At 33.8% G+C, this 13,570-nt stretch overlaps 1 protein-coding gene across 5 annotated transcripts in view; it reads right to left on the bottom strand.

Annotated features, from left to right (window-relative positions):
* Window positions 1–13,570, bottom strand: part of UBR1 (ubiquitin protein ligase E3 component n-recognin 1) — a 56,178-nt gene that overhangs the window by 18,515 nt on the left and 24,093 nt on the right. For 3 of the 5 annotated variants that reach the window (XM_021533526.2, XM_021533527.2, XM_021533530.2), the window contains 12 exons: window positions 12,918–12,981; window positions 12,411–12,535; window positions 11,447–11,499; window positions 10,333–10,435; window positions 9,774–9,822; window positions 8,748–8,902; window positions 7,771–7,870; window positions 5,972–6,081; window positions 5,224–5,313; window positions 3,475–3,662; window positions 3,153–3,358; window positions 812–905 (listed from right to left, as the gene is read on the bottom strand). In XM_021533526.2, coding sequence (XP_021389201.2) covers window positions 812–905; window positions 3,153–3,358; window positions 3,475–3,662; window positions 5,224–5,313; window positions 5,972–6,081; window positions 7,771–7,870; window positions 8,748–8,902; window positions 9,774–9,822; window positions 10,333–10,435; window positions 11,447–11,499; window positions 12,411–12,535; window positions 12,918–12,981 — 1,337 coding nt within the window. The remainder of the gene's footprint in view (window positions 1–811; window positions 906–3,152; window positions 3,359–3,474; window positions 3,663–5,223; window positions 5,314–5,971; window positions 6,082–7,770; window positions 7,871–8,747; window positions 8,903–9,773; window positions 9,823–10,332; window positions 10,436–11,446; window positions 11,500–12,410; window positions 12,536–12,917; window positions 12,982–13,570) is intronic. The other 2 variants (XM_021533528.2, XM_021533529.2) reach the window with 1 other exon arrangement.

Raw genomic sequence — 13,570 nt, 5'->3', positions numbered from 1 at the left:
ATGTGGGTCTCAGATTCAGTCAAAGAAAGAAACTGAGAGTTTTTAGCCAGGCAGAAGCCTGGGAAAGTGCTGGGAAAGAATGTACATGTTTTTCACATTGTTTATAGTTAAGTTCTATCACTGTGCGTCAAGCGCTCTGCACCAATGGTGGTGGGTGGTTTTCACTTCAGAACCAATGGATTTGGTCTTTGCAGAGCTGTGTATAAAAGAGCAGTGCATTTTGGATAAAGAGGAGTTTTACTGTTACAGCCTTCTGAATCAGAGCCTCTTAATTCCTGTCCTGCCTCGACAACAATATTTAAATCTTCTCCTCTGGATACAAATTCAGCCCCAATGACGTACGGTCTTAGAGAGAAATATGAAATTATCTAACTTCCACACCAAGGTAAAAACTAGATTTTTTTTCCTTTAAAGCATATATCTTAAATAAAATAAAATTCCATTTATATAAGAAGAGAAAGTGTATGTGCAGGGGCATCTGCATTAGTTCTAATGAACACAGAATATTTAGAGAAGTATTTTGTTAACAAAAACCGATACATTGATTTTCCCCACATTCACACAACTATGTTTTTGCAAGCAACTTCTCTTCCTCAAACATAGCAACAAGACCCTAAAACCTTTGATAATGATTATTTTCATCAAGTCAAAACATCTCTTGTTCTGTATTTCATTTTCAGATGAGTACAAATAGTTTTGATCCCTTAATTAAATATCCACTTACTTTACTTCATTTTTAGTGTACTCTTAAGGTGATTTGGAAAATAGATTAATTAAAAACCATTAAAAGGCAGCAGAGACACATCCTTACTTCTGCCAGCAGGCTGCATGCATTACGTGACCACAGCTCCCTGTGTGAGTCCCACAAGGTAAGTCAGGGTGCATGAAGAGAGGGTCTAGTGTATCTAGAAACACACAGCAGAAAAATTATGGACTGAACAGTAACGTAACTTCCCATCAGTATGAACAGAAATGATCAACAACATACACAGAATATAAACCTTCAGATCTTATTTCCCTACAATTTGCAGAGTCACATTAAAGCTTCACTTGGCTAACCTTTCCTGACTAATCATGCAGCACAGCAATGACAAGAAGTACTCATTTAAACTACTGAAGGTTTTCCATATAAAAAAAAAAAAAAAGCCAAAATTCAAATGGGTTAGAAAGCAAAAAGGGTACTTCTGTACTGGAACAGATCTGTGGTTAGATTCACTGTCACTGAAGCTTTTAATGTTTTTCTTACTTTATTTTTAAATGAAAATGAAACTACAAAGGACATGTAGCATGAATTTCTCCAACTAATCCCATATATTTTCAAAACACTGACACAAAAAACACTGCTGAATAACAAAAATCAAGTCTGTCTTTTACTAATCTTGCACAATTCTAAACAACAGAAACATTATGAGAATATACTGATGTCTTTGTGTCTTTGTGTATCAACACAAAGATATCTAAACAATAGTGAAAAACAGCAGTCCTCCATGCCTCATCTCTGGGACTGTTCATGATTTTGAACAAATACACTTGAACTTAACAAAATTAAAGGAAAAAAGAACCCAATTATGTTTGACAGCAGCTGAAACTGCCATAAGTCAAATGGAGACTTAAATAGGAAAGTACACTTTGGCATTACACTGAATTGCCATTATCTGCACTTCTGCTGGGGGAACAGGCATTTTTACATTTATTTAGATCTTGAAAGAAAAAAACTTCTTACTCCTTGTAACTGATGAGCAGCAGAGGATCATGCAGTGGGGTGTAAGAACTATAAACAATGCCCAAAACCAGCTAAAACAGCTTCAGAAAATGTAACTCCATTCCCTTCTTTTTTCAATTATTTCAATAGACCAACACATCACTACAGAAAATTTACAAGTGTATCTGACTACAAGAGCATAGGACTTAATCTGTACTTCAGAGTACCACAGAAAAAAGAAATGTCATTTGTATATGACCTAGACAAAAATTCTATATAACTGGCTCAAAAATGCCATTACCAGTAGTTTGCTGATAAAGAAAAAATGGATCAAGCAGGATTCTCAAGGAGTTTGTCCTAGGCCTAGGACAATTCAGTACTTGCTAATGGTCCAGAGGGGAAAACATGAAATATCTTATTAGCAGAAAAACGTGGAAAAGGTTTGTAAACATGATAAAAATAGGGTAATACCATGGAAAAATATGAAAAGAAAGTATGAACTTTCCTCTAATAACAAGAGTTTACTTCTAAACTAAAGCAGGAATGAGTTGCACAAACATAATTTAAAGCTATTTTGTACATAGTAGTGTCAATAAAAAAATAGGACATAAAATCCATTTTGCACTATAAGCTGACCATAAATCACAAAAAACCCACCCCCCACATCTGAAAATAAGAAGGAATTTAAACTACAAGTTGTGACAGCATATTCTTGAAATATTACTAACTTCCTTGTTCAAAAAGAAAACAAAAATGTCAGTGAGTACTTAGGTTCTCCCATATCCTTGTATTTATTTTCTTGTTTCCCTTAAGTAACACATCAAATTTTCCATCATGTTTAGTCAGCTGCTACTTACAAAAGAAATTCTGCTGGGCTTTGTGTTCCCTGCTACCAATATGCTATTACACAAATGTAACTCTTGTGACGGTGTAACTTTCTCGTATTCAATTTTTTGTTTACTCATCAGATGGTATCACATGATCTTTGTTGAGATTTTTATCATGCTTTATATTGCTGTCATTACTTACTGAACATATAAGGGGAAAAAATACCCAAACCAAAACAAACACCCTAACACTCTTCAGGCTGGCATACTGCTCATTTATTTCCTCCATATTGGGAAAATCTGCACCTGTACTTGAATAAAAAGGAACTGTGAACAGCCTTAGCTTTTCTCCAAACTAACTATTCCCACTAAATCTACACGTTTTATTAAGTCTTGTGAAAGCCAAGCATTTTCTGATTTCCCTCAACAACAAACCTAAATCTTCATATACTTCTCACTAAGTTTCAAATGGATTTTAAAGCAGTTTAAAAGTTTGCACCCATTTTTCTTAAGTACGGTAAGCCATTTAGTAACTGCATCAAACAAAAGTGTTTAGCCAGTTGAAAGAGTTTGAGCTCCGGGTACAGAAGTGCTTGTAGTCTAAGAGAAGAAAAATCACATACCTCCTGAGAGTTCAAGAATTCTGCTCCTATTCTGAGTTAAGGCAGTTGACTTCTGCACACAGGCAGATAATACCATTGCAGCACTTTCCAACTTTACTTCCTGCTCCTCCTGACAAAGAATACAGGTCAAAACTTCCTTCTCAGTGACAGATGGACCTCGTCTGGGACCCAAAGCAATTCTGGAGTAATCAACTGCTGAAGAGGTGCTGTAAAACCAGAAGTGACACAGATATAAAATAACCAGCTGGATTTTCTAAATGAACTGAGTTCTTCCTGACATTTAACAAGGTCATAGACTACAAGTATGTCTGTTTTCTCTTACCTTTCTTCTTCCATAATAGCATCATCTTTCCCCTGGGCCTCCAGTGTGTTTTCATACAGGAGCTTGTGGGTTTCAATGAAATTCCTCTGCAAGGCAGACATCTGGGCCATTATCTTCTGACGGTGCAACCTCGCTGCTTCTGCCTTTCTCTTCCGCTCAGCTTTCTCTTTATCCTGAGTGCTCTGTGTCTTACAGTAAGAGAATAAAGAAATCACAGGCAACTAAGAACATCAAAAAATGAGGAGACTCTCCCCATTATAGGTATTCTAACCAATGACATCAAATTCTTTAACTAACAACATTTTAATGAGGGGAAAAAAAGTTAACTGCTATCTGAAATAGAAATAAATAGAACTCAAATGTTTAGATGTTGATGGTTCATTAACTAAGACTGGACTTTTGTAGTCTACAAAAGGCCGCTACTACAATCCCTAGCCCAAAGATAACATCAATAATCCCTGAGTCATTTCAATTAGGTTCTTGTCTGTTCTTAAGAAATTTTAGTGAGGTGTACATCAAAGTTCTCCAGAGCTCTGTTATTCTCCCCATAAGTGAAACCCTACTGAGTATTCAGTATATCCCATAAAGAAATTGAAGAAAATTTTACCTTGAAACACCTATCCATGACACAACAAATGTGTCAACATTTTATGCATCTGTGTATTGCATTTTCATTATTCTTTATGATACACTGGAAAGCTATTGTTCTTCCAACATTTACTCTTGTATCACATTTTCAAAAACAGTAAACAAAGTATTTTTATGCTTTAGAAATGCAGAATTTAAAAAAAATATATAGACTTTATTAAAACATATAGAACCTAACTCTTCCCATACAATTACTTAAGGAAAAAATACAACACTATACACAAGGTTTCCATTCAAAGTACCATCACTTTTCCAGAAAATCAAACTATTTACTCCACAAATAGAACTGAATTTCTTATGGACTTCTGTGTTTTGTCTGATACCTTACCAAATCTCATATGACACTTACCTCAAAAAAGAAACACAGCATATGCTGTGTGGTAAGTTTAGAACTAGGCATGCAATGACCAGCCAAGAGATTGCTTGGCAGCAAGCTGAGGCCAAACAAAATGTGTAAGAGCAAACTGAACTGGTCCATCTTCACTTATTGGCTAAGGGTAGCTAGATTATTCTTTTCTGTTCAAATGCCAATTGAAAACACACCCACTCCTTAGGACTGAAGTCATCTTTGAAATCTCCATTTCATTCTGTCATTTGACCATTATATTCAGAAGTTATTCTGAATGAAGTGCAAAGAGACTGACAGAAAAATTACTTAAGGCTCATGCCTTTATCCAATCAGGGCAAAGGACATTAACCTCTTGATAGATAACAAACTACAAGGCATCATCTAAAGTGGATTTGTATTTCTAATTCTTGTACAATGACAGTATAATAGAAGATGGTCAATTCACAAAAACAAGAAATGGAAAGATGAGTACAAATTGCTTCCTTCAGCACCCCCCAATTGCTTCACTTAATTCAGAAGTACAACCAAAACTCACAATAACTGTTAATAATTCCATGAAACATGTTTAGCACAAATTTCACTTACTAAAAATATTATTTTTAGAAACAAAATCCTAGTTGTAGACAACATACCAGAAATTAGTTTCAAAAAATCATCATTTTAGGCAACAATAAATTTAGGCACGTTACTGAAAATAGCTATTCAAAACATTAAATACAAGGCTTCTACTGAAGCTTTATTTTTATCATTACCTCATCACCTTTTGTAGCTTCTGAACCTGATGTAGCTCCTACTGTTGCCAAACTAGACTTTTCTCTCAATCTCTTCACCATGTCAAACATCTAAAACCAGAGATTTAGATGTTAAAAATAAAATGTAACTTGGCTCTTATAACAATATAGATTAATACATTTCCAATGTTACAATACTATTACAATGTTACAAGCACTGCTACAAGCTGCCCAGAGAATTTGTGGATGCTGGAAATGTTCAAGTCCAGGTTGGATAAGGCTGTAGGCAATCTGGTCTATTGGAAGGTGTCCCTACCCATGGCAGGGGTTTTGAGCTATGTATTTTTTAAGGTTCCTTGCAACTCATTCCATTCTATGATAGAGTAAAAGTCTTGGTATTTCATTTCACATTATTTTTAGATTTTCAAATGGATTAAACCACTCAAAACTCCTAAATAACAGAAACACTAAGACTCTATGCACACTCCCAGAACACTGCCTTACTCATTATTTGCTGTTATTTTGCAATAGATATATGAGGAATGTATGTAAAAATGTCATTACTGGAATGAGTTGCCCATGCAAAAATTGATCGGATACTTCTAAGTACAAGTAGCAAGCACAATGCTGCAACAGATTAATCTTCTCAAGAAATCATTGCAGCCGTGAATGGATTATATGTAGGAACTGTATATAGCAATCATAACACCTTTCCTATTAGCTTTCTAAGCTACTGTAATCAGATTGTACTTATCTCTCCTCTGTGTACCTGCAGTATCCAATTGACTGTGTCCTTCTGTGCCTCTAACTGGGGAACGCTCTTCAATTTCTCCAGAAGCATTAACACATTCACAGCATTCAAGGCTGAGCTTCCCATTCCTTTACAAAGAAAAATAGAAAAGAGCCTTCAGGGAAAAAAATAAAACTCTAACATTTGAATGTACTTACAACCATGTACATGCCTTAAAATATTGCTAATTATGTAATACACATACATGAACACAAACCTGTGTAGTTACATTTCTGGTATAGTTTCACCTGTTTATTCCAGTTATATATAGTATAATTCATCCCCTTGTAGATCAATTATTTCTGCTTTAGAAAATCTTTGCTGTATGTCTGCTTAAAAAAGAATCCCCTTTCTCTTCAGGGGGAAGCAGTAAAGCTCTTTAGAGCTTACCTACGTTTGCTAACAGCTTAGTGTGTACATATAGCTGTTACTTCTAATCACAAAAGCTATTGTAATTACAGTAATTATTTCCTTCCTCACAACTTGCTGAGAGTCCATACTATTCTAGGCTCTCCTCTAACATAAGAATGCTTTAAAATGAAGACCATTCTCTTCAACCGTATTTGCAGCACTTACCATACAGAATTAATTTTACATTTTTAGTAGGGAGACAAATACATTGCAAAAATAAATGTCTTTTAATGAATTGTGTCTTGATAAGAGATTTGTTACAAAAATACTGATTATTTCTATGCCCCTTTCATGTAAATGGGGCTTTGATTTTTCTGGTAATGCAAAACTAAAGCTAGTGAAGCATTCTCTAGCATCTCATTTATAATTATTATTTTTATTATATTCCTATAGTTGACATGAATCTTCTTAAGTGGAAACACTTTCAGCGTGATGATACTTCTCAACAATAAGCAAATAGTTAAAAAATAAAGTGCATTGGGAGTGCTTTTCAAACACAGTATTTTTAAAAAACTAAATAAAAGGACTTGAGTAGTTTTATGTATTCATTCTTGTAGAAGGCATTTGAAAGATACATAGATATGATGTTTAGGAACGTGGTTTAGTGGGGCACTTGGCAGTACTGACTTAACATTTGGACTTAATGATCTTAGAGGTCTTTTCCAATACAAACAATTCTATGATTCTATGATTTTACTTCACAATTCTTATCTCTGCTGCAACTCCCAAGAGACAGTTATGTTTAGCTTGACAATGGAATTTTTAAATTTATTTTTACACAGTGAAGCAGTGACTCTAGAGAAAATGGAAAATTATTTAGAAAATGCAGATTCCAAGTCCCACACAGTAGTCCTGAACGTAATATTAAGAAATTCTCAATAGAGCATTTCTTGAAAAAGAAAATGATACATTCCACAGCCACTTAGTTCTGTGTCTATTTTCATTACCACAATAAAAGAATACCTTGCAGGTAAATCAGTAATTATACAGCTCAAGAGAACCAAAGATAGACACAGTTCACTTAAATCCACTGCCATTTTTCAAAGAGTTCTTAGTTTCCATGTCAGTATAGTTCTTGTAAAGGAAAAATAATTTTCAGTCATGTAACACCGGAAGTACTTTTCATTTCTTTCCCAGGAAGAGAAGCATGTATCCTCTTCAACCTGCCTGACAATGGGGAACAGAGGAAGCTAGTCCACACCTGGTTTCTCAATTATTAAAAAAAAATTTAATTACCAGGTTTTAATTATGTAACATAAAATAAAACCTTTCTGACTAAATCACTGAATTTCTTCTAGTTCATTTACGTCCCTACAAAATCAAGTTAGTCTAAGTTTACTCTGTGCTTTAAAGAAAATGAAACATACGTGTTGCTTTGTGATAAAAATCAAAGGTTACTTCTTCTTCAGGAGACTTCTGTAACTGCTGCTTCTCTTCTAGTAACCCTAAAGAAAGGAGATGAAGCACCTGAAAAAAGAGAAAAATAGTAAGTCTCATTCAATGTTTAAGATATGGAAAACTGGCATGTAAAATTAGGATGTTTAATACAGTTCTGTATTATATATTGATTACATTAATGATAAAACATGAAAATACATGGAAATTGAAATTAAAAAAAGCACAATTTACTGCTTATTAGTTGCATTAAAATTTATAAGCTTACACGTGCTTTTATATTAGTAATATGTGAAATCTTCTCCTTCTGCTCAAACAAAATCTATATTTGGCTAATTCCATAATCCAAATATTAGTAGGCTTGGCAAGGAAATTAAACAATCTATACACTCTAAGAAAACTAATAAATTCAAGCAATATATAATTTCAGGTCCTAATTTATAAATATTAAAATGACAACCCGTGCTAAAACAAACAAAAATTGCCTCCAAAGAGCATTTCAACAATGTTTTAAAAGACTCAAGTCACTGCAGTAAAATTAAACGTTTAAATACTTACAAAAATTCTATTATTTCATGGCTGAGGCCCCAAAGACATTTATGTATTTGGAGACCCTGCAGCTCAAAAATGAAGGAATTCCAATTATCAAATGGTTACTTAAGTGTCAAGATCCAAGAAAAATATGAGGTAGGGAGAATTACATATTGAAACAGCTTCAGTACCGAGGCAACACAAGGAGGAAAGTAAAATAGAAAACTTTAATACTGTTATGTATTATGTTTCTGTTTTACAGCAGAGATAATAATAAAAATCTTTTCTTTGCCAGTAAGATTTATAAAAACAGGTTTGGGGACAAAAATCATTCCAAGTTAATCTTTACATATTTTGGTCTTATCATAAGCAGTCAGCACAGGAATGACCACCAGAAGATGACCAGGGCTAGCCATACCATTTGGATCATTGCCTCAGTCCACAAGTGGGTTTCCAGTTCCACTGCCCTCTGCAGAAGGGTGCGCAGGATGTGCATCATAACATCACAGTTCAGAATCTTCACCACGTTGCTGAATGCAGGACTGAAGTCTGGAGGAGGAGGTGGTGGCAATGCTAGGAAACAGATGTGCAAACATATCAATGAACTGGCATCCCACCCAGAAAAAGAGAGCACAAACATATTAATTTCGGTGAAAGAAAAACTGGACCCTTAAATGAGTAAAACCATGCTCAAACACAATTGTTTGCTGTCCAATTACATGAGTCTCTGACAATTACATCTAACATTTTTTTAAACTTCCACAAAATAATTCCCCTAATAATATTTTAAGCTGCCAGAGTGAAAGAGGAAGGGGAAAAGTTGAGTTTATTAAATTGTTCATTGTACTTATTTGTTCAGCTTACCAAGTCTTCCTCAAATAAACTCAATTAAATGCTTGTGACTTGAATGGCTAAAAGTAAACTCAAAAGAGAAATAACTTTGTGTTACAACAGAAACATGGGGGTTCATTGTTTTATGTCTTCATATTTTATAAAAAATGCTTTCTAAACCTTAAGTCTCATTCTCATATTACAGAACGGATATAAGCATAAGTTCCTTGGCAACCTTCTCTACGTGCCACTATTATGTCTCAACACTGTGCTAAAGAAACTGCTCACAAAAAACACTAACACTTTTGCCTGTTAGTTACTCCACCATAAAATCTGAGTTCATGTGTTTGTCAATAGGTACTGTGCCATGTTTATTTCCCTAAATGTAAATTAAACTAAAAATTCCAGAATTCCTGTCCATGACAAAGAAAAAAAGAAAAAAGGAATACCAGGTGCTAATTAATGACAATTACTACAAATCACAAAGAATTTAATATTAACTCACCTATCCACTACAAAGTCACAGACATTTCTCAAAGCTCACTATATATATATACAACTAGATATACTACCAAATAGCACATTTTTTGAATCATTATTTATGGAATTTTACCTTCATCCCTGTTTTCTTGTTTTCTTCTTTTCTTTTGTGTATGTTCAGCCTACAGAAAAAGGAGTTTGTTGTATCAGCATCTCTACAGAAGTACACAATAATGAGATTAATGAAATTATGAGAAACCCTACACTAGAAATATGATGAGATACGTAATAAATGCTTGGTTGAGAACTAGAATTTTGTCTAAAACACGTTTAACAACATTACATTTTGCATTTAAATTTGTAGTAAAGATAAATAATTGGACATATTTGCTTCCTCAGTAAGAGTTACAAAAGCAAAGTTTGGGGCTTCCCAGTGCAAAGATAATTCTTATCACATTTTGTTCTCAGCATAAAGAATAAACAGAATAAATACACAAGTTGCCAAAAAGGAAACACTAATGCAAATATATATTTAAAATTTTAACTTCATGGAATGTTTAGTTTTGAAGGTAGCTGCAGACACTTTACTGAACCAATTTCTTTAGATTGCATTAATTCAGCAAAATTCTTTAAACATTGCTAAGTTAGTGCTATTTTTTTAACCTTTGAGAGTGAATCTTACACTTGCTTACCTTGCTGTGCTGGGTCTTAGTGTAGTGATAAAAGAACATATTGAACTCCTTCAAACATTCACCTTTCAGTTCATAAACTCCATGACCAGAGACACCCGGTTTCCTTATAGAGAAATATTTCATGATATAAAGATTAATAATATATGTTCAGCACATCTCTGAATGCAAACAAACTATTTGTTTTCTAAAGAAGCAGGATTTGAATGGTTACTCACTCACTTAAAAGCAAGAGAGGAAGTACAGTTATGAGTCTTAAATTTTCAATACAGGATCTACAGGGGTAAACAATTCAGCAGCAAAGTATTTCCAGTCTATACCATCTAGAGCACAGCGTATAGCCCCAAAATTCTTTTTAACTGTATGTCTTAAAATTTCAGACATTGGATGTTTCTGCATAAAATTCAATCCTTTCTTTAACCAAAGTATAAAACAAGTAACACTTGCTTCTTGCCAGCCAGTGAGATTTTTTGAACTGTTCATGTAATTCCCAAAGTAAGATTCCTAGGTACACCTACAGTTGCTCTTGATTAAACATGAACAGCCAAGCCATATGAAATTTAAAATAAGGTAGGCTAAAATAAGACATTTTTCTCACAAAAATACCAGATATTTGAACTGGTTTTTTTAATTACAATCTATTGTTATATATTTGCATACCCATCTGTATATATTTTACATATATACATATTTTTTAAAGTATAATTAATTCCCAGAAAAAAAGGAAAGGGAAAGTCCCAGAAAATTAGCAATAAAGTATCACTTAAAACAGTTACTAGATAATGATTGTCAAAGCTATGATGACTTCTCAACTTTCCTAACCATCTTAGAAAAAAAATTAACTTTTGAAGATTCTCCCACTAGGACTTGAGATTACTGAACTCCTGAGACTCTTCAAACTAAATTTGAAGAAAGAGGGTGGAAAAGGGAAAGAAACAGCAGCAGTGTAGGATATTCCACACACTGTTCTTTCCAAAGCATATTTGCAAATATATTTATTTCAAGATAGCAAAATAGCAGCTAAACAGAGACTGTCCTTCATATTGTTTAACCTAAACACATCTAAGAAATTTCATTTCACATTCAAGCTATTTATAAAACAACATTAATAACTTACTTGAATGTAGCCACTTTATCAATTACATTCTCCAAGCCAGTTTCATTGTTCTCCTGGTAAAAAATTTAGTTTGGGATAAACATATAATGATTAAAATATCTTCAGTATTACACTATGTATAACAAAAATACAAACAAATTTAGATTATTCCCTCATTCATTAACTATTATCTTTTGCCCACTGTTAATCAGAAAGCAGATATTCATAACTGATACTTCCTTGGAATTTGCCAAAGATACATAATACTTTCCTTAATATTATAGAACTTAATTAATAACAGACCTGATCTCTAGAAACAGGTCAATGCTTATCCAATCTTAACGAAGGGGAAAAAAGAGGTTTAGATATTTTAAACAGTGAATATGGATACTATGATGATATTTAAGACTATTTCATTTACAACAAAAATTTAGGGGTTTTTGCATTGATTGCTGGCCCTGAACACTTGCACAGACTAAAAAATCTAATCCACATCCCTCACCTTTGCTTCCATCTTCAACAACTGTAATGGAATGGCAAGGAAATCTTTTTTTTCAAATAGACATGTACAACACTTGACTTCAAATGGATCTGCACATGTTTAAGTCATCAAAATTACAGGCTTAAATTTATCAGTGGTACACAGGTCAGAATGGAATCGAACTCCATCATCCTACAGGGCCAAACCAGAAAATTTCACAACTTTTCTTTTTGAATCTAGGAGAGCTATAGCTGAATATTCTAAAAAAAAAATCACCTCTTAACCAAAAAATGTAATTCCCATATAAGTCTTTTCAGATCAGCCCATACTTGAATCTGTGACATCTACCTTTACATCAGTAAGGTGTCATGCCATTTTGTAATTCTCAAACCAACATTTAAGTTTTGTATTAGAAATGCTTCCATATGAAGATATGAAAGCTAAAGAAGAAAGACATTAAAGAAATAGTAAATAAAGGAAAAAAGTAAATAAATCAGGACTCACGTTTTCAGGCAAGGACTTGGTAATTGCACTGTGAGCCATTGGTTCAATACATAACAGATGGATGATTTCTCTCATTATTACATCTTCTTTTGTCACATTACTGATTCCAGGCACATATCTTTCTCCTGTCAGAATGAACCAAAAGGAGAAGAACGGCAGATATGACAGGTATAAAGTGATTTTGCACTATGATAATGGTATTGCTGGCACGTTTCATTGTATAAGCTTGCATTTGTCAGAAGCCTGTCCCAAGTGTCTGAGCAAAAATGATTCTTAGCCTAGCTTCCTAACAAAATGGGTCAAGTTAGACTCTCTTCATATTCTAACAGCTTTTTTCACTGTTCAACTTCTATTGTTTCCAGCTCACAAATACTTGTGTTACTGAATCATCTATTTACAAGAGGCACTCTTCAGTATCCTCTGTATACTATTATGTTTAAGAAAATCAAGCCTGCTTTGTTAAAGCAACATTCCATTACTACAACAACAGAGAGAAATGAAGCTTACCCACAACATAGATGAGAATCTGTAGCATCTCTTCTATTAAAACATTATATTGCTTAATCAAATCCTGCAAGAATGAGAGAAATCAGGTTAAAAAAAACAAAAACAAAAGTGCAGAAAAATCCATCCACCAAATGACACTGAGCTCAGTCTTCATATCTACTACATTGCTGAAGCATTGTACTCTAGGAAGCAGTTTTTATTCTAACAAGCTGGAAAAAGTGCCTGTTCTGGTAGAGGAGATATACAGCAACTGAAGTGCAAGATCCACATACAAGAAAATAAACAGCTAAAAAAAAGTATCCCAAATGAAGGCTTATAGAAAAGTTCAAGCCACAAGAAGCAGCATAACAAGCCAAGAAACTTCCAACCAAAATGTAAGCATGTTACATGGGTTAAGAGATATAGAAATACTATAGTAAAGTCATTTACATGGATTTTGGTAGATTCCCTATAAAAGAAAGGTCCAAAACAGGCAAAACATGCTTGCTAATTATGAAAAAGCTTCTACAAATTTCAAATACAAAATATTTACCTAACCACAAGCTCCTGACTTGTGGTTAGGTACTGATCACAAGTCAGGAGCTGACTTGTGGTGTGGTCTTTAAAATGCAGTTATCAACAGTAGCTAGTTTTTCTTACTGATATTTCATATA

The sequence above is a fragment of the Lonchura striata genome, chromosome 6, assembly GCF_046129695.1.
Source record: "Lonchura striata isolate bLonStr1 chromosome 6, bLonStr1.mat, whole genome shotgun sequence".
NCBI classification, from domain to species: domain Eukaryota; kingdom Metazoa; phylum Chordata; class Aves; order Passeriformes; family Estrildidae; genus Lonchura; species Lonchura striata.
The sequence above is the reverse complement of the archived record's forward strand: the minus strand, read 5'-3'. Positions and strand labels throughout refer to the sequence as shown.